The sequence below is a fragment of the Lipophrys pholis genome (assembly GCF_963383615.2).
Source record: "Lipophrys pholis genome assembly, chromosome: 1".
Classification (NCBI taxonomy): domain Eukaryota; kingdom Metazoa; phylum Chordata; class Actinopteri; order Blenniiformes; family Blenniidae; genus Lipophrys; species Lipophrys pholis.
The window spans coordinates 20385985-20410922 of NC_137635.1; the positions used below are offsets into that span (position 1 = coordinate 20385985).

Sequence of the window (24938 nt, forward strand, 5' to 3'; positions counted from 1 at the left end):
CACTCCATGACATCCATCCATCCATCCATCCATCCATCCATCCATCCATCGAAGGCAGGTTACACCTTAGACAGGTCCCCAGTTCATCACAGGGCCAATTGAGAGAGAGATAGACTCTCTCTCTCTCTCTCTCTCTCTGTCTCTGTCTCTGTCTCTGTCTCACACACACACACACACACACACACACACACACACACACACACACACACACACACACACACACACACACACACACACACACACACACACACACACACACACACACACACACACACACACACACACACACGGAGAACATACAAACTCCACACAGAAACGCCTCAAAGCATAGCCTCAAACTAAAGTGTCACATTTGACACTTTGAACTGCAAGATAAAAAGCTTTCAGGGTAATTGAAACAAATTTGCCTGAAACAAATATTTTGGACTGTGGGTGGAAGCTGGAATGCTGAAAGAATACTCAAGCATGCACAGGGGAGTATATAAACTCCACACAGAAGTGCCTCCCGGCCAATCCCAGACTCAATCCAGGGTAAATCTCGCTGTGAGGTGAGACCACCAACGGCTACACAATGTACAGGCTTTATGCAACATTGATAGATAACAGATCAGGTAACACCCAAAAAGGAGCAAAGGACCTCTTGATGGTTGGTTATTTACAAATATATAGAATTTATGTCATGCTTTAAGTTTTCTAAATCACTTTTCCATTAGTTTTGTGCCAATTATAAACAAGCATGAAGTAGCAGGGGTGTCAAACATAAGGCCTGAGGGCCAAATGCAGCCCACAAGAGGTTCCAATCCAACTCAAGGCAATTAAAAAAATTCCAAAGAAAACATTGATTAAAAAAAAAAAGAAAGATATTTCTTAAGAGCAGCAGACACAAGACAACTGTGAGATCTGAGCAGTGACGCTGCCATAAAAGCCTCATTGAGACAATTGCAAACTAGCATTAGCAAGCACCACCGGCACCAAGCGATACCGGCAGGATGAGTTTATGAAAACATGCTTAATGCAACAGCTATAGAAGTTTTCTTTGGATATTTCACTGTATTTTGCACTCGACAGTGTCATTGAAATTTGTTTCATGTTGAGGATTTGTGAAAATATTGACATTTTCATTACAAGAAAAAATAAGTTCAAATTTAAGTGTTATTATGTCAGTATTTTACCAGATCAGCCGACTCAAGGTGAAATTAGGAAATTAGTCACTCCTGTAAGGGGGGCTGTTGCTGCTGTTCTATAGTTTCTCAACTAAGTTGTAGAATTGCTCTCTGTAGCTTTGAGATTATCATGTTAATTTATTTTACTTCCTGAAAGTCCATCTGCTGTTATGGTTGCACATATGCCAGTCCAGTCTATCAAGGTTTTGCTCGCTGATGCCTTTGACCCAAATAAGTACAAAACAATGAAACTGCTACACACATCCGCTTTGCCTTCAGATTAAAAGAAACACGCAGTAACAGAGCAAATAAAAAGAGTCAGCAGTGAATATTCCCTGAACACACTGCATGAATAGGTTATTTTGTATTATTTTATGACTGCGTGGTATTGATATTCTTAAGATTGTAAGAAATTCAAAACGTGTTTTAGCACAACCTTTATCTTAACAGGGATAAAGCGGATTTTGCGACGTTTGCTGGTGGTTATGTAATAGCGATGACTTAACAGGTGACTTAACAGATAATTTCCGTTACAGCAGCGCTCTCGTTCAAACAAATATCACTTTATGTGTTATAGACGTAATTTCATGAGCTCGTTGAAGAGTCGTAGTTTCTTAAAACAACCCTTTTCCTGCTCGTCCAGCTCGAACCGTCCCGGGTGTCGTCTCGTCCGGTTAGCTTAGCCTGTCATCATGTGGGTTTTCGGTTACGGCTCCTTGATATGGAAAGTAGATTTTCCTTACGAGGAGAAGAGAGTTGGTTACATAAAAGGCTTCAGCCGGAGGTTTTGGCAAGGCAGCACCGACCACCGGGGAGTCCCTGGCAAGGTGAGTTTATTATACAGGCTGTGGCAGCCCCGGAAGACTTCAGAAAAACCTTAAAAGTCATATATGTCGTCGGGTGCACTCAGTGCCCACGACACGTTTCTGTTTCTGTTGGTAAGGATTCGTATGATTATCTTAAAGCCAATTACTTTCTCAATATCAAGGTTTGAATAATATACCCGCGTTTCCTAGAATATGTTAGGTCAAATATGATCTGACCAAATCAAGCAGGTCTATAACTATCCATAATGTATTATCTTCCCAATCGTGTAATAATATATTTGATTCATTATGTTAAATAAAGCGATGTTTCTTTATTAGCCATCTAAACTAATATTCAGTTATTGATCCTCTTCAACATGTCAATCATATTTGTAAATAATCCTTTACTATTGTATTACATCATTAGGAAGAGATTATGCTATTGGCTTCATTACATTCAGAATGACCAAACCAATAACTTTATTAGTTATTACGTAGTCACTTTAAAAAAAAAATTGATAATCGAACATTTTCTATGTATTATTCATTGCAGAATTACATTATACTTATTGTCTTATAGATTAGATTTTAATAGCCTTCTTTAATTTGACGTGTTGGATTGTCTTAGATTAATGTTATTTTAGGATATAGTTAAAAAATATTCAAATTTGACTTCTGATATGTGATGTTAACACTGCTTTATATAAAAGGATTTAGATAATAGTTTTTAAATAGGCAGTCTCACACTGGTATTATTCATACAACAGGTCATAAAGTCAAATAACCCAGAGATATGTCAACCAAACGTCCTCCAGTGATGGCCAGGCAGAAAACACTGGAATCAAAAGCTTCTAACTAGCAGGACAGGATGTTCAGAAGCACCAGCTCCCTCCCACTGTGATGGCAATATCTTGTAGTACAGGTACTTTTGTCCACTTCACATAAGTAACAAGACTTTTAGTAACCATGTAAACGTACCTGGAGAAACGAGCACTGCGACCAGAGCCTGTAACAAAGAGTATACACGACAGAAGTGGACACGATGAATCTAGGCTTATCATTTGGCAAAATGTGTTTGTTTAACTTTCCAAAGTGTCTAACAGTCTCCCTGTGCCCCTTCACAGCCTGGACGGGTCGTCACGTTGGTGGAGGATCCTGAGGTGAGTTTTACAGGGGGTTTTTTCACGCTCGATTTTACTGGACAGAATTTAGTGTATCAACCCAAATAAAGATGAATGAATCATGCAATCAAGTCCATTGTTACTGCATTTCAACAAGAACATTTCTTTCATTATAACATAGATAAAATAGTCGTTATTCTTTGGTTGTTGTAATTATCCGTCCTGAAACACTTCCGCTCTAGTATATTCCAGCAGTAAATTTGCAGACACATTTTCTACAGTGGCAGATTTCAGCTCTTTGTGAAGGTTCTCAATTCGATTTAGGTCAGGACTCATTTTGGGTCATTTTAAAACAGTCCATCTTTTTTCCCTTTCAACCAATTCTTTGTGCTGCTGGATGTGGGTTTTGGGTTATTATCCTGCTGAAAGACCCCGGACCTTTCCCTTAAACCTGGATAACACATTTCTCACTCAACGTTTCTCGGTAGTCTTCAGATTTCATAATTTCTTTGATTCAGTCAAAGCATCCAGTACCAAAGGCAGTAAATGCAGCTGCACAGCATGATAGAAGCTCCACTTTCCTTTAAAGGAAGTAGGCTGCACTTTTTCTTAATATGATCATTTCAACAGCATGGAGCTCTACTTTGGTTTGGAAACAGACGTCCGTCTTTTTTGCCACTTTATCCACCTCAGCGTCATGAGGTGCGGGAGCCGATGCCAACCGACTCACGGTGAAGGGAGAGTCCACACTGGACCGAGAGGCAGATAAACACACACACTCACAGATTTATTTTTGCTATTTTTACCGGTATTTCTATATTAATGTATTATCAAACTCGTTGCGATGACGTCAGACTTTAATAATTGCACCAATCAAGCCAGCGACTTCTAATAATTTGACATAGATTCACAGTTTATATAGTTTTCATAACTAACTGCTAATAAAATCCCATTTTAATCACACAGTGGTAATATTTTATGACTATCTGAACAGTTCACCCACTGCTACGTCATCTCTGATAATAAAGAGCTCGTGTGAGACGGGCCAACGACTAACAATTCCACCGAATGAGGCAAGAATGTGAAATCCGTCTGAACAGAAAAGAGAGTTCTTGCGTTCCGTTCACCTATATACTGACTCCACAAGCTGCAGGGAAGGAAAAAAAAAAAGGTTTCTTGTAAACAGTCCACGGTATCACATAAAGACGATTACAAGGTCAACAAGCGCTACTCAGATGAGATGAGGCCTCAGCTGCTATAGTGTGGCGAGACATGTACACAAGTGTGTACTCCGAGGTGACAGGCAAGAATGTCTGCAAGTATTTTTAACAGGTTTCAAGTAATTGCTTCAGTACGGGCGCTATACACGAGCGAGAAGAGTTCAGTAGTCCAGCTGAGAATACAATTGATCGAGCCATCTTTGATTAATGAAGCACTTTATTTATGAAAAGAGAAAATGCTGAAATAAGTGTCAGTTTATTAACATTTAAGTTGATGTTGGCAGTTTTTTATTTTCTTATTTCATTTCATTTGAAACAGCAGGAAAGCTTTATATCTTGGAGTGAATAAGAGTGCCTGTATTTTGTAATTATCTATTAAATAAAATGTAAAATTGATTTGCTTCTTTTTTTGTTTTTAAATATATGAAATACCTACATAAATTTCCACAAATCCCACAGTCCAAACAGCACAAATCTAATTTTATATGAGCTCAATGTATCAGATTCCTGTCACATTTCATTTTATTTCCATCACTGAAGTGAGACAGGCATCACAGTTCTCAGACAAGACGTCTCTCCCTTCTCCGTCAGGGGTGTGTTTGGGGCGTAGCCTACAAGCTGCCGACCGGCCGAGAGCAGGAAGTCAAGAGCTACCTCGACTACAGAGAAAAGGGTGGCTACCAGGTCATCACGGTGACCTTTCACCCCCGTCCATTGCTCGGCCCCTCACCCAGCCAGACTCTGCTCTACATCGGCTCTCACGACAATCCCGACTACCTCGGACCCGCCCCCCTGGAGGAGATAGCCAACCAGATCGTCAGCTCCACCGGCCCGAGCGGCAAAAACACGGAGTACCTGTTTGAGCTGGCCGATGCTCTGAGGACTATCCTGCCCGAGGACTCAGACTCACACCTGTTTTCTCTGGAAACTTTGGTCAGAGAGCAGCTTCAGAACGGATTAGAACACTCGTACCAGGCCGATTCTGATGAATGAGTGCAAGCTGATAGATTATTTATACAATCGGTGGATTTCTATCTCAGGGTTAGAAGATAAAGACGATACGTTGACCTCCTGTCACCAGAACAAACACGTCACGGATCAAAACCGTGTCTTTTTAGAGTCATTCATAACAAGAAGAAACAATAGAACGTGTATGGCACACAAAGCGCACTTTCAATAAAGCAACACAGACGGAGAAGGTTTTGAATGAATGTGTTTTTTTTAAATGTATCATCGAGGTCGCAATAGAGTTTTTATCAATACACTCAAAAACTGTGCCGACTTGCTTCATAAAAGCGAGGTACATGTGATACAAAACAGCCTTTAAATTGAACTGACCCTGCTGTTTTATCTCCTACTTGCATTAACTGGTGAAATTCAGTTTTTGACCAAATACCTGGACAAATGATGACTTTAGCTCCAAGGCTGTAATTTGTCTTAAGGACTAATTAGCAGGTGTTAGGCATGGTTAAGCATTAAAGATGACGAACATTGTAAATATTTCACCCGATAAACATCGGTGCCTCAACATCGCCATTGTGAGCATGTCAGCATGTTAATGTTAGTGTTCAGCTCAGAGCACCGCTGTGACAAATTGCAGCCTTTCAGAGCAGCGAGCGTGGCAGGAGCTTGTGCTCCCCTCCCTGTCTTACTTTGCTTGGCCTTATTTTTTTTACATGCAATCTACCACGCCGTTAAGAAAACACACACAAAAAAACCCCAACACATTACCATTAGCATAATGGTGGCTCTATTATATTGCCTTTTTGTGGGACTAAATTACAATAGAATGATAAAAAAAAAAAAAAGAATGTTTCCAAGAAAGTTGTAATTCACTCTCTTAATCTCTAAAACTGAGCTGGAATATTAAGTATGCAAACATAATGATTCACGCTTAAGCACCTTTGGTCGAAGATATCCGAGGTTACTCATCGAAACTAATAATCCTGGTCCACTTAATACCGGGTGTCGTTCTCTCAAATATGAAAAGCAAAAAAATAATTCCGTTTTCACCACCGCGCGTCGGTAATCGCACTCACACGCAAACACACCTTGTTTAATCTTTTCTCCGTGTCCCCGTCTGTACCCACTGGCCCAGCAGCAGCAGCAGCAGCAGCAGCAGCAGCAGCAGCAGCAGCTATGAGCTCATTCTCATTCAGCCAGCACACCCCTCAGCACATATCAAACTATATCAAACAGCACTGCATCAGGAAGAAACATGTACAATAAAACTGGTGGCGGCTCTATCTGTGATCTCGGCTCTCGTTCACACGCCAACAATTACCACTGTTTATTGGCTTGCGTGGCATCTGTGCCACATTTTCTGGGCACGGAACTAAAAACACTCCCCCATGCAAGAAGAAACCTTTACGTTTGAAGCTCTGCACAGGGAATGATGTGCAGCAATGGTATGCAGATGCACACAGATAAAGATTTTTTTATTTTTTTTTTCAAGGTCAGTCAGTTCCGCAGCACATCACACTCATTGTAGCTCGCTGAAAGGAAATGCACCTCGCTTTGAGAATGATGCAATGAATTTATTTAACAGGAAACGGTACATTTCCAGTGCTGAGCTATTAAACAATATATTTTGCTGTACAGCAAGGGTTCTCATCGGGTGGGAGAACGACCCCCCACCCTTACAGAGCTTTGTCACACTAAGGAGGATTTTCAATTGTTCAGATCCACAGGCAGCACAGCGCATAATTCTCATGTTTTTATTGAAATATCAAGTCTTCATACAGCCATGATAACTGTTACAAAGCCTTTTTTTTTTTTTTTTAGAATTTCAATTAATATCTGTAAAACGTATGAGAAATTCAGTTTAAATAGTGTTAATAATTCCTTCTGCAAGATTAATGGAAACAAAAATTAAACCTGATACCCCAGGTTTATCCTGTCCCCATAGCTCTTTAGCGCCCCCTGAGGGAGTGCCCTCCCACATTTTGGAAACCCACTGCTGCATGGGAATAATAACTTTTTACAACATATACACGTTAGTACCTATTGTAGGTATGTATATATATATATATATATATTATCTTTAATATACAATTTATATCAATATTACATACTGTACAATGAAGCCTTTTTTCAGGATAATGGTGAGATTACAATACAACTGCATTTATTCCATCAAAGCTTGCTGTATTTAGTGCTATTGCGTTCACTTTTTCTGTTTTTAATCTTTGAGTTTTTTTTTTTTTTTTGTATTTAATAAATGCAAGGACTCTCAAAGGAATATATATTACTCATTAAATGAAAATACAACAGAGGGAAATACTGAGAAACGATCTGAATTGAGGTATGTGGCAGATGTGGGCAAATCAGTAGTTGAATGTATTCCACAAGAACAACAGGAAACTTACCGCAGACCTTCATGTCTAAAGTGGCCACCTTTGGGGCTGCTGAGCTACTTGGCGAGACAAAACAAACAAGCCAAGTTAGTTAAATATTTGAAAACCATTTTGCCCAGATCTGCTTTCCCTGCAGGGTTTACTGAAGGCCAATAGTGGCACACTGAGGTTCCAGAGGGAGAGCTCCCGGCCAAGAGGCTGCACAGAGGCCTAAAGTCCCCAACAGCACTAAAAGGTGTAATTATATTTCTGTTGTAGTGGTCAGTCAGCGGAGGAACCCGGCAAGGCAGATGGCCATCTAGGCGTAGTAACAGGGTGACACCAGCAGGTCTGTGAGCACGAGCAGCTGGTCATCGGTGAAACTCTGTCGGTGCTCCTGCCAGTTGTCGTGGTGGGTACGCCTGAACTCCGAGAGGGTCTTCTTCACAGTCATCTGATGGGGTAAAGTGGGAATTAGTATGCATGTGTCAGTGACTCTCCCAGAAGGTAATGTCCAATAGAGAATGCAGCACGTATGTTCTCAAACAACACCGACTACACCACAGCGGACATGTGCTCACATACTGCACTCATCACATTAGGTCGATATGTTACCTATCTCAAAGATAAAAAATAATGCCGCTCTAAATATTAAAGTAATTAGGATAAATACAGACATGTTCCAATATTATTTATCATATGTAACCCCTACAGAGGAATACAAGGCAAAGTAGTGTAGTGCTCCTGCCTCATGTTGGAATCTCGAACAGACCCCCAAAAAACACCCATTTCTTTTATTTTGAAGGCTATTGCCTCGACAATCTGTGTGATATAGAAGATGGGTGGTGATGTAACTTTTCTAGGTGGCACAGAGGTGTCACCTGGAGCAGTGGGTGTCACTCTATTGTGAGAAGATCATGGTTTCAAATCTCAGCCGGGCTTTTCAATGTGGAGTTTGCATTTTCTCCCCATGGGGAGAATCTAGCTGCTTTTCCAGGGTTTGGAGTCTCCAGCCCACTGCCCCCTCGTACTGTATGGGTATGTTAGTTGATGTTAACTATGAATAGGATGAGTTTAAACACAGAGATTTCCCAAAGGCGATCAATAAAGAACACATTGTTTCGTCTTTCTTTTGCACAAAAAGTCAGAACATCTCAGGCCATTAACGTTTTACAGGTAGTCACATTTTCAATAGTCCGTCTTTCAGATTTCAGGGCTTCACGAAGTTTTAATAGTGTGTTAACACAATCTGGTAACCTCAATGCCAGAGGACCAATATTTGTCCAGCCAAAGGAATCTGGCTCATATATAAACAAGAGGTAATGTGTTATTCAAAGCCAAACTTGTAGACTAATATACATCAGCCCAGAGGGATGTGCTTACTTCTTTGTATTAGAACATTCCCATTAAACTCTGTATCAAACTCCTGCCATAAAGAAGATGTTGATAGCAGCTCTTTCTCTTGCTTCATTTGTTTTGGGCATTGAAAAAAGTAAAAAGCACTCACCCACTATTATCTATTCTTACAATAAAATCTACGCTTGGGTTTTATAGAGGAAACTAGAACAATGCTGAATATGACTTGCAAAGTGAAGAGTCCCAGCATTTGAGTGGTAAACAAAGCCCGTTCCCTCTTGATAATCCGGATATGCACAAAATACTGCAAAACGCAGAGCACAATCCAGCAGCTTCAGACAGTCTTTTTTGCATTGGTCTAATTTGTTTACACAAATGAAAAACTAATGAGCAAACAGTTACTTATTAATGTTAAAATGCCAGATATAACGATTTAAATATGCAAAGAAGGAATTATTCAGAGTAAAACAAGCTTGGAGTGAGTGGTTCGATGGGGTAACAAGGACAAAAAAACAAGGAATGAACTGATGATCACTATAACTAAAGATGTATTCATGACTTAAACATTGTGAACATTTGTGTTACACTAACATCTTGAAAACGACAATCATGTTAGATTTGAAATAAAGAAATAACCCAAAGTGATTATTTAGATCCTAGAAGAAAGCAAGATATGTTTCCTGTTCCTATTTTGCATGAAAGTTACTATTTCTATCATTTTATACGTTGGAATTTGCACATATTATTCGTTATGATTCATCCAGTTACAAATATTTATGCACATGCATTTTTTCAACTGTATGTTATTGTATTTTCTTTGTCATCCTTTTCACTTTGCAACAGTCGAAGCACTAAATTATCATCATCATTGGCTCCCCAACACGGTAATGTTTTATTCACACTCTGCACTACGGATTACATTGTATGTGTTCTTCATGCCTCAAGTAAGGCCAAAGACACAATTTTCTCCTCAATTGGACAATGAAATTGTATTCTTTCGGCTCGCACTGTTTTCCATGCTGAATGTTTATACACGGCGCTGCGAGTGTGTGTTAGTGTGTGCGGACCTCTATAGGCTGGGGGTCGTTGAGATGGTCACCCAGGTCCATCAGTATCTGAGGCATCCAGTCTGGAACGTCGTAGGGGCTCGACAGGATGCACGCACTGAGGCCGAGCACTCCGGCATGGCGACGCACTAAATCTGCACACACACACACACACGAGAGAGAGAGCTTAAATGGGCCTTGGAGTTTCAAGGTTCACAATTCCCCTAGGATAAGAAAGGGTAATAGGGCAACTATTACTGTGATTGCCTCACTGTGTGACTGGGACGTGCACGGAAATGTGTGTTTGTGTACCTGTGGAGGCCAGCTCTCCCCTGGCCTTGGGGAGGCAGGTCTGACTCAGCGTCTGGAGCTGTGTCTGCAGACTGGAGTCCAGAGGGAAGAACTGGCACTGCAGTAAACCACTAAGGGTGGTGCATGCCATGTCCCTCACCTACAGGGAGAGGCAGAATCGATAGAGGGAGGGGAAGGGAAGGGAAGGACAACAGAGGGATAAAAGAAGAAAAAAACACAAATCAGGAGAGATAAGGAATATCAGACGCTTGAAAAATCACAACTGACAAAAGAGGAAGGCAGCGGAGAGCACGGGACGGCTTTTGGGGAAGAAACGGATACACAATTCATTAAAAGAAGCGAGTGCAAGAAGATCAGGGGCAAACAAGGCACACGGGACAGAGATGAGCAGAGAGGGAGGAGGATGATGAAGAGGAGGAGGAGGGATAGAGGCTGAGTTGAGCTGAGGTAAAATTCACTTGCAGAACTGTCTTCCTGCATCACTTTGCATAAATTATGAATAAGTGCTGAGTGATGTCTGATGCATTGAAACAGACAATGATACAATGGCTGAACATTCACCTGCGGTACACTCACACACAGTTAACAAAATATTATGGGAAGTAACTGTGTTTGTAATTTAGACAACACGGTTTAAGCACAGTGGTTATCGATTTCCACCTGTGCTGTGCATCCAGATCAATGGAGGCAGACAGTTTAAAGGCTTAAAAGCCAGACCAGTGGGACATGGATTGTACAAAAGCTGACGTAACTTAGTATGAACACAGCCTATATATCCTGTACTCCAGCAGTAAAGTCCATTTTATTGCATTCGATGTGTAGACATTGATACGTAATTTGGAGGATTAACAGTCTAAATAAATCAACACATTTTTGGGACTTCAGTTTGATTTACGATGCTATTTTTAGATCACTTAAATTACCGCCGACAAAGGAGTGCTAGACAGCCATGGTGCTCCATCAACATCCCTGTAACTACAGTGAGGAATGAGGTAGGCTGTTATTTTTAAGCAACATCCGTGAACAGAGGAGAAGGATTAAGATTCAGTGAGGAAGAGACGAGGGAACAATAAGAGGCCCTTTATAATCTTCTGACAATTACACCTAGCGGAGTTGCATTGGCTGCATTAAACCCGCATTTGCTGCGTTTTTCATCACCTCGAGCTGCTCATCAAGCAGCAGCTGCATCACCAGCGTTCGGATGCGCAGGACCTCAGCAGGCACACTGAGCAACGTAAACAAGTTGTAGAAAACCATGATCTGCAGGTAGGTCAACACAGAGAAGCGCGCATGCCATGACCTGCTGCCCGCCATCTACAGAGAGGGGAAGAGAGCACAGGAAGGAGATAATGAGAGAAACGGAGACGCACACAGAGGATCAGAAGATGATATCTTCTGCAAACGAAATATGCTGTGGACACAAGCTATTATGTGTGTGTACGCAGGGTCTATATGTTATGTGCACAAGTTATTAGCTTCTGTGAGGAAGTTAATTTTGTATCGGTTTATGAGGCAATTAAATTGTGCGTTCGTTTCAAGTACAACAAGAAAACCCTTCAGATACAACAATCCTTTAGAAAATGTGTGAATATGTTGACACAATTGAAATATTTTAATCCGAACCAGCCTTTCATAAAGCCAAGCATGACAGAAAACAGCACTGTCGGTCAAACTTGGTGCATTTTTTCTTTTAATGGACAATAGCGAGAAATGATGAGGAAAACGTCTCACATTTACATTGCATGTATTAGTACACAGGCCTGCAAACCATTAAGGACTCCCAGTGATTCACGGTATAGGCTCCAGAGCGCTCAGTACACAGATGGCAACGACTTCACAGCAGACAGGGTTTCTTGAAAACAGCAAATTACATCTGGCATGCCGGACTCACATGAAAACCTTTTGGTGTGTGCACTGAGGATTCTATTGATGGATCCTTACAGAAAATCATTTTCCCACTAAACAAGCAGACAGTTTTCAGAGCTGGGACTCTACTGAAAGAAAACCTCCAGGTAGCTGTCTCCAACTTCAGCGCAGGTTAGCACCGATAGTTCGGCACTTTTTTTGTAAACAGGATTCACCTGCTTGCAGAGGAAGATACCGCACCAAGGGCACTCTTAGGGCTTTAAAGCTTCCCTAAAACCAACACTGGAGCCGGCAGATGGCTGAAAATGTCACGGTTAACAAATTTTTTTGTAGTCATTTGGTGCATTCATTAAGATAACTTCGCTGTGACACTGATCTTGCTCCACCATAAAGATGGGCGAGAAAGTGTATTATTTTTTTCTTAAATTAGATTAAATCTCTTTAGCTTCAGCCAAATCAACTCTATTGACTATGAAACGTTTTTGTTACTTTTCTAAATTGTTAACTACAAGATTTGTACCATGGACTTTCAACAAAGCCACATTTTCATTTGATTCCTTTAAATTAAAAAGGAAGTGCAGCATGGAAACTGTGCAACAGGTTGCAGTCATTTTCAAAACAATGAAGCAAATTGACAATAATATAAAATAGAAAAATAAAGAGGAGAGAAAAATGTTCTAAAAATGTTTTGGTAGTGGTAAGGTGGCCACATTTTGTGGAAATCACTGATCTTGTGGTGAGTCTAATTGGCAGCAGGATTTTAATGCAGTAGTCTTTTTTTTCCATTAAGAGAATTCTCTGTAACTTTAACAAGCTTCCTATCAGATTGGACCTGAGAAGTTACCACACGTCAGGATCTGGTTGTGTTTCCCTAATTCTCTTTTCTGAAGTTTCATAATTCCTTTGTACTTTTGGTCCAATTATTGCTTTTTTTTGTATTTCTAGTTTGCCAAGACTGTTTCTAGTTCATTCCTCATGTCAGTTCCTTCATGTTTTCTGTTTAAGTTCTGTCTGATTTCTCTTGTCACCCCTGTCTCAGTGTGGGTATGTGATTCACCTTTTGATTTTCCCAGCCTCTGATTGTGCCTGCTGTGTGTGATTTCACTCCCCTTGTATGTGTGTATTATTACTCTGCCGTTGGCTTGTCTGTTTAACTCCTGTGGTTCATTTCCTGGGTTCTCTGCTGTACTCTTTTGAAGATTTCATTTTTTCTCTGCGTGTGGATTTTCCCCCACAGTCCTAAAAACATGTGTTTGAGGCAAATTGGTGATTGTGAAAATGCCTGTAGGAGTGGGTGTAAGACTGATTGTTTTCCTTGTGATGGACTGGTGATCTGTCCAGGGTGTAACCTACCTTCACCCATAGTCAGCTGCCTTAAATATACACAGACTGTATGAGAATTGCTTTCATTTAATTATATGACTCACTACAGGAAAGTGAGCAATGAAACAATTTGATTAAAGGCATGTGCAGCACAACCTATCCTGCCTTACGGCCTGGGTGGAGGTAAGACCAAGACATGTCACTGCAATGCTTATTCCATTTACCATAAAATATGAAACTTGAAACACGATGGGAAGTTTTTCGAAAAGGATTTACGATTACATTTTTCAACAGGGGTGCCGTTCACATAAAAATCTACCTGCTAAACTACTGCAAGCAGTACAAAGAAAGCAAATTAAATTAGCGTAGGTTGTTTTTAGTCTAACACAACACCTTGGGCAGCGTTAGGCTTGGAAAGCTGACAGCAGGCAGGTGGGGCAGTGTGTGTGTGTGTGTGTGTGTGTGTGTGTGTGTGTGTGTGTGTGTGTGTGTGTGTGTGTGTGTGTGTGTGTGTGTGTGTATCTGTGAGTTGTTATGAGTATCTTTGTGTATATATGTGTGTCCATATTACCTCTTCGAGTGCTGCCAGAACCAGAGGGATGTGCTCAGGATACAGCAGGCCCTGGGACATGAGAGAGAGACACGTGCGTGCATCCTGCTTCATCTCATCATAGCTCTCATCAATCTCCACCGGGGCAATCTGCAGGGAGAGAGAAACAGCAAGAGAGAGAGTGGGGGGGGGGGGGGTGGAGAGTGGTAGGAAGACACACAGCAACACACCATTTTGAGTAAATGAAGAGAGAAATTGAGTTTAATGGGCAAGTAAGATTGAGTGGGTAATAATGCTGTGCTGGGACCTGTGTGTGTGTGTGTGTGTGTGTGTGTGTGTGTGTGTGTGTGTGTGTGTGTGTGTGTGTGTGTGTGTGTGTGTGTGTGTGCGTGTGTGTCCGTGTGTGTGTGTGTGCTCTTACCTTGAAGAGTAGAGGCAGGAGTTGAAGCTGCTGCTGAACAGGAGTGGTGAAAGTTCGCCCAGCACTCGCCATCAACCATTTTAACACTGCAAACAGCACACACACACACAATCCGTACATGCAGGAGTGATTCTGGGTTCCTGCCAAATAATAAGAAAGAGAGACTTGCTGCTGTGACCTTACTGCATTGCTCCGGTAATAAAACACAATCTATCATGATTTAGTATCTAATGACTTGTATAATTCCATAACCAGATATTTGTCTGTGTAATGGAGATTAGAGTAATGACAGAAACTGAAAGAGCGACAATGTGAAAATATTAGCACGAAAAAATGAGATCTAAATTCAGCCGTTGGTGAACAAGAGCATACACACACGAACACTCGAACACACACATGAAAGCAGATGGGAAATGTCCTCCAAGGGAGTAAGGGAATATGGAACTTCACATTTATGTTTTTGGGATTATATATGAAGAGGATAAAGTCTGGCTTTGGAAAAGAAAAAAAAAAGACCATAAAAAGTAATTTATGCACAAGTTGCTCATCTTGATGCAAAACAGGACTAGAGGGGTGAGAGTGGGGATAAAGTTCAAGACTGTCAGAGTTCAGAGCTTGTGTGTATTGTTTTGTATCCGGTAAAGTGAAAATGTATTGCAGATTCAACAATATATGTCAACACAAGTAGTATTGAGTTTCTTTTAAAGGTGATAATTCTTCATTAATTTAGACAGTCTTTATTAATACAACTGCGTTCACAAAGACTAATCTAGTATTGCTGCGACACACGAGCACTTCTTGAAAGAAAAGAGATTTATGTGCTATAAGATATAATAACAACATGCAGACCTCAGCAAACAACTCTTTTTAATGGCAAGCTTACATTTACTCAGGGTCTTGAATGCATCACACGTACTGAGGTTAATGTTGCTGGTTCGGGTTTATTGAGATGCTCCAATAAACTGCAGCTCTATAGCTCTACAGATTTTGAACACGACAAAATTAAGGAACAATAACCTCACTTAAAGTTGCAGCTGAGTTGCTTATGATAGACAGTTTCTTTACTTTCATATTGACGAAATACTAACTTATTACTTGTTGTGTATGGTGGAGAATAACTCGTAGTTTAGAGCAAATGTGTCAAAAATGTGGTGTTCAGGAGGAGAGTGATGATTGATGGGAGGCGTCCTGAGACCCAACAACAGTAATGAGTTGCTGTGGTCCTAATATGACATCACACAGGTGAAAGGTCAATCTCAGTGAGAATCTCTCAATCTAGCTTTGTTGTAATAGTGAGTAACATGACATTTTAGAATGTGGATGAGCCAGTTAAAAGTGTGAGATTTGAGTTAAGTCCATAACGATTATAGCATTCTGTGTGTATCTAAGCTGTTGAACAAAACAGCCGAAAAAACAAAGCGATCACAATGTGGAAAAACTGCTATCAGCCTGACCAGCCAGAAACTGAGAGAAAAATTAAATCAATGATAAACTTTGGTTCAAAGCATCGCCCTGTGGGGCCTGTACAAATTATATATTCCTTTAGAGGCAGCCTCCCAAATATTGAGTTTAAACTCTTTTCCATAACTTCGTTTTGAAATGCTTAAACAGACATCCTTGACGTTTGCCTTCGATCGACACGTCACTACGCTTAGAAGTATATTTGAAAGGTGAGCTCAAAAGTGAGTCACATCGTGTTTGAGCTGCCTTCAGTATTGTCGGTCTACTTCACCAAGCTGTCACGGTATATATGTGTGTATATGTTCTCATCCCGGGCCTTCACCATGTCCATCCAACACACACTGCACATGCTCGCATCCACATTCTGACCCGTCTTGAGCAGTTTGACAGCCTGGGTGCGCTTGTCTGTCTCCTGGGTGTTCTCCTCGTGGACGTGGTTGTGGATTTCCGGCTCCGATGTGAGGGGCTTGAGCCGTTCAAGGACCCGGGTGATGAATTCTGCCACGTGGGGGGAGGAGGTGGGCCGAGTGTGGGGCAGGGCCACGTCGATCATGAAGATATAGGTCAGGACACTAGAGAGAGATGAGGAGAGAGAGCGAGAGAGAGAGACAGAGGGAGAGCAGGCAAGGATGGAGGGACAACAGAAACAAGTGTCTTAAATAAAGAGAAAAAAGACACACAGGCGGACCCGCACACAATGATATTTAAATCTGATCAAGTAATCCAGGGAAGACGAGGTGATTCGGTACCTGCCGATGCGCTCCCGGACGTTTTTATACACCTGGGTGAGTTTGGGCTCCAGGTAAGCAAGCAGCCTGTGTAGCAGTTCAGAAATTCTCCACTGCTGCTGGGCCAGACCTCCCTGAAGCACATACAGCAAACTGACAGAGACAAAGAGGGAGGGAGGGGGGGAAAGGTGTGGAGGGGGGCTGTTATGTTACTGCGGCACATAGGCTCAGAGCTTGTCAGCTCGGGTTACCACCGCAGCCTGAAATCAGAAACCTCAGAAATATCGGAGACGACATGAACACACGCTGTGCACACATGAAGACGATCATGCACATGGACACACACCCGACGTACCTGGCATCTCTGAATGAGCCGCCCTCTCCGCTGAGGGGGCTCTCCATCAGCAGCTCCAACAGCCAGTGGAGCTTTCTGGGGTCCCTGCCCTCCTGTCGGATAACATCCAGCACAAAATACTTTAAGGAAAACTATTTCAGGAAGGCAATTTGCCCATATATACTGAGAATATGCGTGTATATACTTCCGCTCATCCTTTTCCCCTGAAGGAAGGAGAGAAGTCCCTGGTTCAAAACAACACTGGCAATATAGCCTCTTTAAAAATAAGAGAAAAACTAAAAGTATAATGTGTTTTATAGGTGAAAAGATGCAGTCATATTCAAGATGAATATGGGCTTGTATCAGTTTTTAGACACAAATGAATTGTGGAAAATGGATTGCAATATAGTTCGAAAAAAGTAGATAACAAATAATCCAGAGTAAACACAGCTCTCTCGTTGAAAGTAGTTCAATATATGGTTACTAATATTGCCAACATATATAGATTTAGTAGATGTACAAACAGCTCAACAGAAGGAGAAATACTATTAGTTGAGCAAGTAATGGACAATATAAAGCAGGACTACCAACCTTTAACTTCAACCTTAGAGGTGGATTTGTTATTTACTACTTCTGGTACAATGTCATTGTACATTGATAAAACTCAAAGAATCCATGATTGAACTGTTATGTTAATCATTGAAAAGGGTACTGTCGTAGAAAAGCATCTTTTCCTTTCAGTCAGTTCACCTGATTGATGAATTTAACAAGCACATTTTATAATCTGTGAAAAACAAATGAAACAAGTGTATGTTTTAAAAAAAAAAGGTCCAACGCTTCTAGTAAGTCACAGTTAGGATTTCTTTCCAAATAATGCATCATATACTGTAATAGAGTAATGTATCCTTAACTTTTTAAGCTTTAATTAGTCAAATGTGTTATTTTTAATGGCACAAAATCTTTAGATAACATTCTGGGATGTAACATTTCAATGAATACTTTATAAAGAGTTTAGGAAACAACAATTTTAGGAATGTTTGAATGCTACCTCAGGAAAAGAGATGATTAGATGCTACAAATAAAGCACATATGTATACGGAGAGGAGCTCAGTCACCAGGGAGGAGCTCGGAGTAGAACCGCTGCTCCTCCATAATCGAGAGGAGCCAGCTGAGGTGGCTCAGGCATCTGTTTTGTATGCCCCCCGGACGCCTCCCTAGGGAGGTGTTCCGAGCATGTCCCTCCGGTAGGAGGCCTCGGGGCAGACCTAGGACACGCTGGAGAGACTATGTCTCCCGGCTGTCCTGGGAACGCCTTGGGGTCCCACCGGAAGAGCTGGAAGAAGTGTCTGGGGCGAGGGAAGGCTGGGCATCCCTGCTTTAGTCTGCTGCCTCCGCGACCCGGACAATGGATGGATGGATGGATGGATGGATGGATGGATGTATAGGAGAGTCAGACTAATATTTCATAACATGCCATGTTTAATTTACTCTTGGGAAGAAATCAAATAGTAAATACGTTTTAAATGCAGGATAGAAGTATTATAAAGTTTTTAATAAAGCAATAAACAGTAGATCTATATCACTTCATGAACTGCTTTACTTCAGGATTAGCCAGAAATCAATGGTGTGGGAGTTTAGGGTTAGGGCTTTATGTATTAAAAATTATTATACTGTATAGGTGCTTCTTTTTTGGTTTATTTTGTGTTTTTACTCCTCACAAAAAGAGATCTACTCAGACTTCCCTTTAATAAGCCCTAAGCTGCACTTTGTGTGGCGTATTTGTATGCGTATGAGCAACTCACACAAGCAGTCGCGATGCAGGTGCCCCAGTCTGTGTAGGTTTCCACTGTGATGTTGGTTAATGCTGTCCTCATCAAAGGGCACAAAAGCTGCCAGAGCCGGTCCACCTGAGCACGCACGCACACAAACATACGCACAATAATGAAAGTTTTTTTTTTTTTTTTTTATTATTAATATTGACTTTTCTTATCGAAAAGCGGCACAGTGTGTATGTTTGCGGCTGTGTGAGTGTCTCCCGCACCTTGCTGAAACTCCAGAGTTTGCTGCCTCTGATTAGTCCTGCAGTAATCTCACACACGCAGCGCTGCGAGCTCTCATGGGGGTCACCGGCAAGCTGCTCGAGGTGAGGCCATAGTAACGGCAGGAACATGTCACCATAGTTACGAAATAGCCCCTGTCGATCAAACGGGAAATGCGGGTGTTTTTGTCATGGAAGAAACAAAGACATTTTCTTTTGGCTGACCAGAAAAAAAAGACAGATTACAGTCATTTGTTTGACAGAAGTAAACTAAAGTCATGAATCACAAACATTGACGACAGAAATTGCAGCTCTGCGGGGTTCAAATCAGCCCCGGCCACCGGTGTTATGTTGTATCACTCTGTCGTAAAAGGTCTGCCAGATCGATCTGGGATGAGAATTTAAATTGCACCTTGAAGAGACAGAAGCGTCGAGGGTTGAAGCTGTCTTTTCCTTTCCGGTCCTCCAGAGAGAGAAACTCCATCAACTGGTCAATAAACTCTGGGTCCGAGAAATACTCAAAGATGATCTTTTCACTCTGAGCGACACAAACAAAAAAACGCATGTTATAATATGCAGTAGTAGCAGTAGTAGTAGTAATAGTGGGGATTCGCTGTGAGATTTGTGTGCGGAGCAACGTGAGAACGCACCTCACTCATCTCCTCATATGGCAGGTCATTTTTTGGCTTTTCAGAAGCTGCATAGATCATCATTTCTCTGAAAGGAGCGGCAGACAAAGAAGAGGCTGCTGTGATTTATAGATAACAACACAAAGAAAAAGAAAATCTAGATAGACACGTACTGTCTTCAAATAAGCAGCAAGGATAAATGAATGATTATAAAGTCAGTTAGTCAGCAAGCCGTCCGCACACTGAGCCAGCCATCCAACCCTCCACCTATACATCAATTCTTCTATCTAGGCCAAGCACCGAGTTGTTCAGTCAGCCTTATCTGGGCCAGGCCATGACAGGAAGTCAGTTCGACACTCTGCTAGTCATCCAGCCCCCTCAGATCAGTCAGACACAAAGCCACAAAGACGGCCATCAAATAAACCAGGCAGTTAAGTCAATCAGCTGCTCCTTCCAAGCAAGCCGTTAATCAGCCTCCCGGTTTCTAAGTCCACCTCCTCGACTCAGAGTTGTTTTTTTTTTTTTTTTTTTACCTCGGCCATGAGTAGTAGCCCCAGTGTGTCTTCTCCACAAAGTGCTGCGAGTCCCACTGTTCCTCAGTCAGAGGCAGGTTGTTGCTGTCGTACTGCAGCCACTGGTTGCCCTCATGATCACCAACACACAGCCCCTCTGGATCCTCAACACCACCTACAAACACAACGCAAATGTATTAAACAGGGGGAGTGCATCATGATTTACGGACTTCTGGAAAGAGAAAATTCCCTTACATATGGCTCTACATCATCACGGTTACATTGCATCATACTTAAGTTCTCTGTAGCTGCTTTTCTCTCACCTGTTGTCCTTTATAGATTTTTCCCAGCCCACCCTACTCTCTCCCTGTGACTCTTTTAGCATCAGTCTTGTAAAATCTCAGTCCTATGACCAAACCTAAACAAATCCCACCAATGAGATCTGGCCGGGTCAGATTTGCTGAGTACCAGTGTAGAAAGAAACACAATCAGTTGTCAATGTGAAATTAATTTCTCAGCAAACTCAATGATATGTTGGTTCCTGCTGTGAGTCTGGAACTATTCATGACCAATAGCATAAAAACATCCTGGATACAACTGAGCACATGCAAGCTACTTAAATTAGTGATTATTTACTAGTTCTAAGTCACTAGAAGTTAGTTTTTGACGTACCATACGATTATATAATTACAGAGTGGTGAAGTGAAAGAAGAATTTGGATTCTGTCTAAAATCTGAAATGGGATGTCTTCATAAAGTGCAGACAGTTGCCTGGAGGAGTTTTCTCATTGTATTTCATCCATTCTGCACATTTAAGCTTCTTTATATTGTTTTCCTGATGCCTTTAGCAAATACATTAAATAACATGTTTTCTACAGAGGTAGTTTACTGTTCATATCACGTGATGTTTCATCTGTTCATTCGCAGGAAGACACTCTATAATGTGGATCTTCGCCCTTCAAAGAAATGGTTTTATTAAGTATTGATGAGAAGAAGCAGCAGCAACATCAAAACAACTGAACTAAAGTGCAAACATTATGACAGCTCTTATAAAGGGAAGCTAACATTTATTTAATGCTGCTCACTCATTCCAGGTACAGCTGAATATTCATGATGCTTACAGTCGGACATTTTTCCTGTTAGGATCCTGTTGATTCAGTCAGTACAGGATTAGTGAGGCTCTCCTCCTCTAATGCACATAGTTTAATGTAATAGTAACCATAAAACAGCAGCTTAGTAAAATGAAATCTAAAGGAAATAGCTGGCTCTCGCGAGACAGCGTAGCTGTAGAACTACAATAGTTAACAGAAACACGTAATAAACTTACTAAAACTTCAGTGATTCTAACATTATTACGAACTTCAACAACGTAATCAAGAACAGTAATGGCGATACTCAAGAACATGTAATTCCCAGCACTGCAAATGGGTGTGTTTCATTTGAGTGCACGCTTAACATTTCTGTATTCACTCAATTTGCATTTTAACAGGCAAACTCAGATGAGACATAGGCAGATGATTCCTTCAGTAGTAAATTCCCACAATCAGCCTGCGTATTATGATGTATTGTTTCATGAATATTTGGAGTGAAATCTTCCATCTTCCAAAAACTAAATGTGAGGATTTATATTGTGTTTGTGTGCTTGTTTTGAAGATGTGCTGGAGTGTAGAAACTCACTGATCTCTGACAGCTTCACAGCCACTTTCTTTGCCGGTCTTTTCAGCTGTTTCAGGATACCAGCCAGTGCTGAGATTGCAACCTAAAGCAGAGAGAGGGATTACACCGAACAATAGTAAAGCAGGGTAGTGGTGGAGCAGGGCTGTTTGTGCTCAGCTCGCAGGGGGAGCGATGTGTGGCAACGGTTCACAGGAGCGGTGTCAGAGCCAGGCTAATTGGCACGGCGCATAAACAAAAACTCCTGGAGATGTGGAGGCACACGCGGATGCGGACCTTGCGAATGCTGATGGAGTCGTGAACGAGGCCCTGGGTGAAGTAGAGGACGGCGTCGGGAGGAAGCGGGTGATCTTCTCTGAGCTGGAGAGACAACAAGTCTGTGGCCATATGCTCAAACTTCCAGGGCCTGAAACACGAGCAAACAACCAATCTGAGTACGCTGTGAATGTTTCCACACGCTATCATCAGCTTGCTGTTTGAAAAGACAAGGAGGCGTGAGGCTGGTAGAGCAAACAATGATGTAATAATGGCCAATAATGTTGTAACTTGGCAATAATGTAGTAAATTAATAAAAAAAAATTTACAACTACAATTGAGAGGACTGCATTTGAATGTATCCTCAATAAATAACAACTGGGGCATCCACTAAACCTATTTTTTTTTTTCTTCAGTCCTATTTATGCATTATCTCATCAACAAAAATGTTGTTTATTTAATGCTGCTCCAGGATCAAATATCCTTTTGGTGGAAACTTTAGTGAAACTTCTTAATTCATCCATCTTTTAGACTAAGGACAAGACAACATGCAAACTCCACAACAAAAGGCCCAAACCAGACGTGACCCAGAGGATTTCCCAGTGTGAGGCAGAAGTGCTAATCACTACACCGCTCTGCATTCCATGAAATGTTTTGTCTATAAATTGAACTTTCAATCTGCTCCCAAAGGAAAATGAAAAGATTAAAAAGACACTGGAGAATAAACATGATAGATTCCATGTAGGCTCTTACTTCCCACTGTTAACTATCAGCATTTTATTTTTTATTTATTTCCTCATCCAGTTGTTGCATTTAGATTTTGTAGTGAACATCTTCCAACTAGTTGTGAATGCATAACACATATGAAGGTGCAAAAAAAAACTTACAAGTCTCTGTCCTCAAGGCAGTCCAAGAGGTCATTGACAAGTTTCTCATATTTCCTGTGAAACAACAACAGCAGTCTGTGAGGGGTATTATTCAACTACTAGTCCAATAAACAAATCAATACAAACTAAGACGCTATTATAACTTTTTTCAAGTTATACTTTTTGAATGAAAAAGTCTTTCTATTCCTACCGTGCAGCAACTACATTTCTGATTCGCTGACGTTGAATGCCCTCCTTTAACGCCTCCACAGAAGGCGCCCCTAAACACGGCGAGGGGTTTTCAGATTTTGCGATTTGATTGGCTACCTCCACACATCCTTCAGACACCTGCAGGTTAAACACCATTATAAAGATGAACGCTATAAGGAGTGTTGTACATTGACCAGTTGGTGGTCTTGACCCTCACAATGAAGTAGATCCCGATGGTGTCGTGCTGGCGATGAATCCTGTCAGTGACGTCATCGAGCAGTCGACCAATGGACGGTTTCTCCAGGGTTATGGATGAGGACAAGCCGCAGCGGACAAGAGCGGGCCACACCTCCCCGACACAGTCCCAGTCTCGTGCACTGGCCAGGCAGACACCACTGTGTGCACCCAGGAGGCAGTACAAGGCTCCCTGACACACACACACACACACACACACACACACACACACACACACACACACACACACACACACACACACACACACACACACACACACACACACACACACACACACACACACACACACACACACACACACACGCACACACACACACACACACACGTATATTAGAACCTGCAAATGAACCCTTTTATGCCTGGTTTCAGTTCGGAGGCGGTATTTCTTCCAGCCTGTGCGTCAGAAGCAGCTGGCAGGGTCCATCTCATTTTAAAGGCTCTTGTAAAAGTCTCAGAGAAATGTGGCCTTTTCGCTGACTCATAAGGACACTGGAGAGGAATCTTCACAGCAAGAATAATCTCAAAGTCAAGAAATGTCATGTGATCACACTTTATTGAGAAGATGTTTGTGTTCAAACTGTTGTCAGTCACCTTCATCCCTAGTTTTCTTTTCTTTTCTTTTTTTTCCAATTAAAATGCCAAAACAGGCTGAATAAACGCAACCAAGTAGGCATGGACTTCATTCACTTTGATATATGAGTATTGTATTCTGGTAGAATGCTACAGAAAAGATGAGGGGTAAGTTCTTCATTTCTTCTAAACTTTGGAGCACTACAAGATTTGGGGTGACATGATGGTGCAGTGGTGTAAGCTTGGAGGTCTTTCTGTGTTACATACCTCCGGCAGTACGAGTTTTTTTTTTTTCTGTAGTATTTCGAAGCTCCCGCAACAAAATATTTATTCACAAATGTGAGATTCCTTCTACTGTCCAAAAGCATGCCTTTGAGGTTAATTGGTGACCCTGAACTGGCAGTAGCTTTGTCTGTGAGGGTGCGAGACTGTCTGTCTCTGGATTTGTCTTGCGATGGACTGGCGACCAGCCCGTTGTGTGACCTGCTTTCGCCAATAATCAGCTGGGAACTGGCAAACCCTAAGTCCCGTACAGTATGTGGTTGTTTTTTTCCCATCGAGCTATGGGGTGAAGGCAGGGTGTACCCTGGACAGGCCGCCAGTCCATCACAGGGCATGGGGTCACCAATTAACCTCAAACGTGTAATTTTAGACCGTGTAATGAAACCGGAGTACCTGGAGAAAACCCATTTACTCCAGAGAGAACATGCAAACTGCACATCATTGCTGAAATATGCATGTTAATTTTTGAAGGCGTAATCCTGGGTTACATAAGAAAAATGTTTATTATTTGGACAGATTTTCATCATACCAGGGCCACACAGGCTCAGCCTGACACACACAAACATGTCATGTTTTCTGCTCACATTATGACTGCCAAGGCTTTTT

At 41.6% G+C, this 24938-nt stretch overlaps 2 protein-coding genes across 2 annotated transcripts in view; one reads left to right on the forward strand and one right to left on the reverse strand.

Annotated features, from left to right (window-relative positions):
- The first annotated feature begins 1622 nt into the window (after nucleotides 1-1622).
- chac2 (ChaC, cation transport regulator homolog 2 (E. coli)) lies at nucleotides 1623-6555 on the forward strand. Its single transcript, XM_080474040.1, has 3 exons — nucleotides 1623-1990; nucleotides 3094-3129; nucleotides 4902-6555. The coding sequence occupies exons 1-3, from the start codon at nucleotides 1856-1858 to the stop codon at nucleotides 5301-5303; spliced, it is 573 nt and encodes a 190-aa protein (XP_080330166.1). The 5' UTR covers nucleotides 1623-1855; the 3' UTR covers nucleotides 5304-6555.
- Nucleotides 6556-7525: 970 nt separating this feature from the next.
- Nucleotides 7526-24938, reverse strand: part of psme4b (proteasome activator subunit 4b) — a 40774-nt gene continuing 23361 nt past the window's right edge. Inside the window, exons 29-47 of the mRNA XM_080484825.1 lie at nucleotides 23443-23652; nucleotides 23227-23363; nucleotides 23037-23090; nucleotides 22171-22300; nucleotides 21898-21979; nucleotides 20243-20396; nucleotides 19731-19797; nucleotides 19493-19618; nucleotides 19084-19236; nucleotides 18845-18949; nucleotides 17064-17155; nucleotides 16730-16861; nucleotides 16350-16552; nucleotides 14520-14605; nucleotides 14120-14248; nucleotides 11518-11673; nucleotides 10360-10498; nucleotides 10069-10202; nucleotides 7526-8099 (exon numbers count right to left, since the gene is read on the reverse strand). Coding sequence (XP_080340951.1) covers nucleotides 7965-8099; nucleotides 10069-10202; nucleotides 10360-10498; nucleotides 11518-11673; nucleotides 14120-14248; nucleotides 14520-14605; nucleotides 16350-16552; nucleotides 16730-16861; nucleotides 17064-17155; nucleotides 18845-18949; nucleotides 19084-19236; nucleotides 19493-19618; nucleotides 19731-19797; nucleotides 20243-20396; nucleotides 21898-21979; nucleotides 22171-22300; nucleotides 23037-23090; nucleotides 23227-23363; nucleotides 23443-23652 — 2424 coding nt within the window. The 3' untranslated portion in view covers nucleotides 7526-7964. The remainder of the gene's footprint in view (nucleotides 8100-10068; nucleotides 10203-10359; nucleotides 10499-11517; nucleotides 11674-14119; nucleotides 14249-14519; nucleotides 14606-16349; nucleotides 16553-16729; nucleotides 16862-17063; nucleotides 17156-18844; nucleotides 18950-19083; nucleotides 19237-19492; nucleotides 19619-19730; nucleotides 19798-20242; nucleotides 20397-21897; nucleotides 21980-22170; nucleotides 22301-23036; nucleotides 23091-23226; nucleotides 23364-23442; nucleotides 23653-24938) is intronic.

Coding starts and splice junctions, on each gene's coding strand:
- chac2 (XM_080474040.1), top strand. CDS start 1,856: ATGTGGGTTTTCGGTTACGGCTCCTTGATATGGAAAGTAGATTTTCCT. Junction 1,991..3,093: donor ACCGGGGAGTCCCTGGCAAG/GTGAGTTTATTA, acceptor GCCCCTTCACAG/CCTGGACGGGTCGTCACGTT. Junction 3,130..4,901: donor CGTTGGTGGAGGATCCTGAG/GTGAGTTTTACA, acceptor CTTCTCCGTCAG/GGGTGTGTTTGGGGCGTAGC.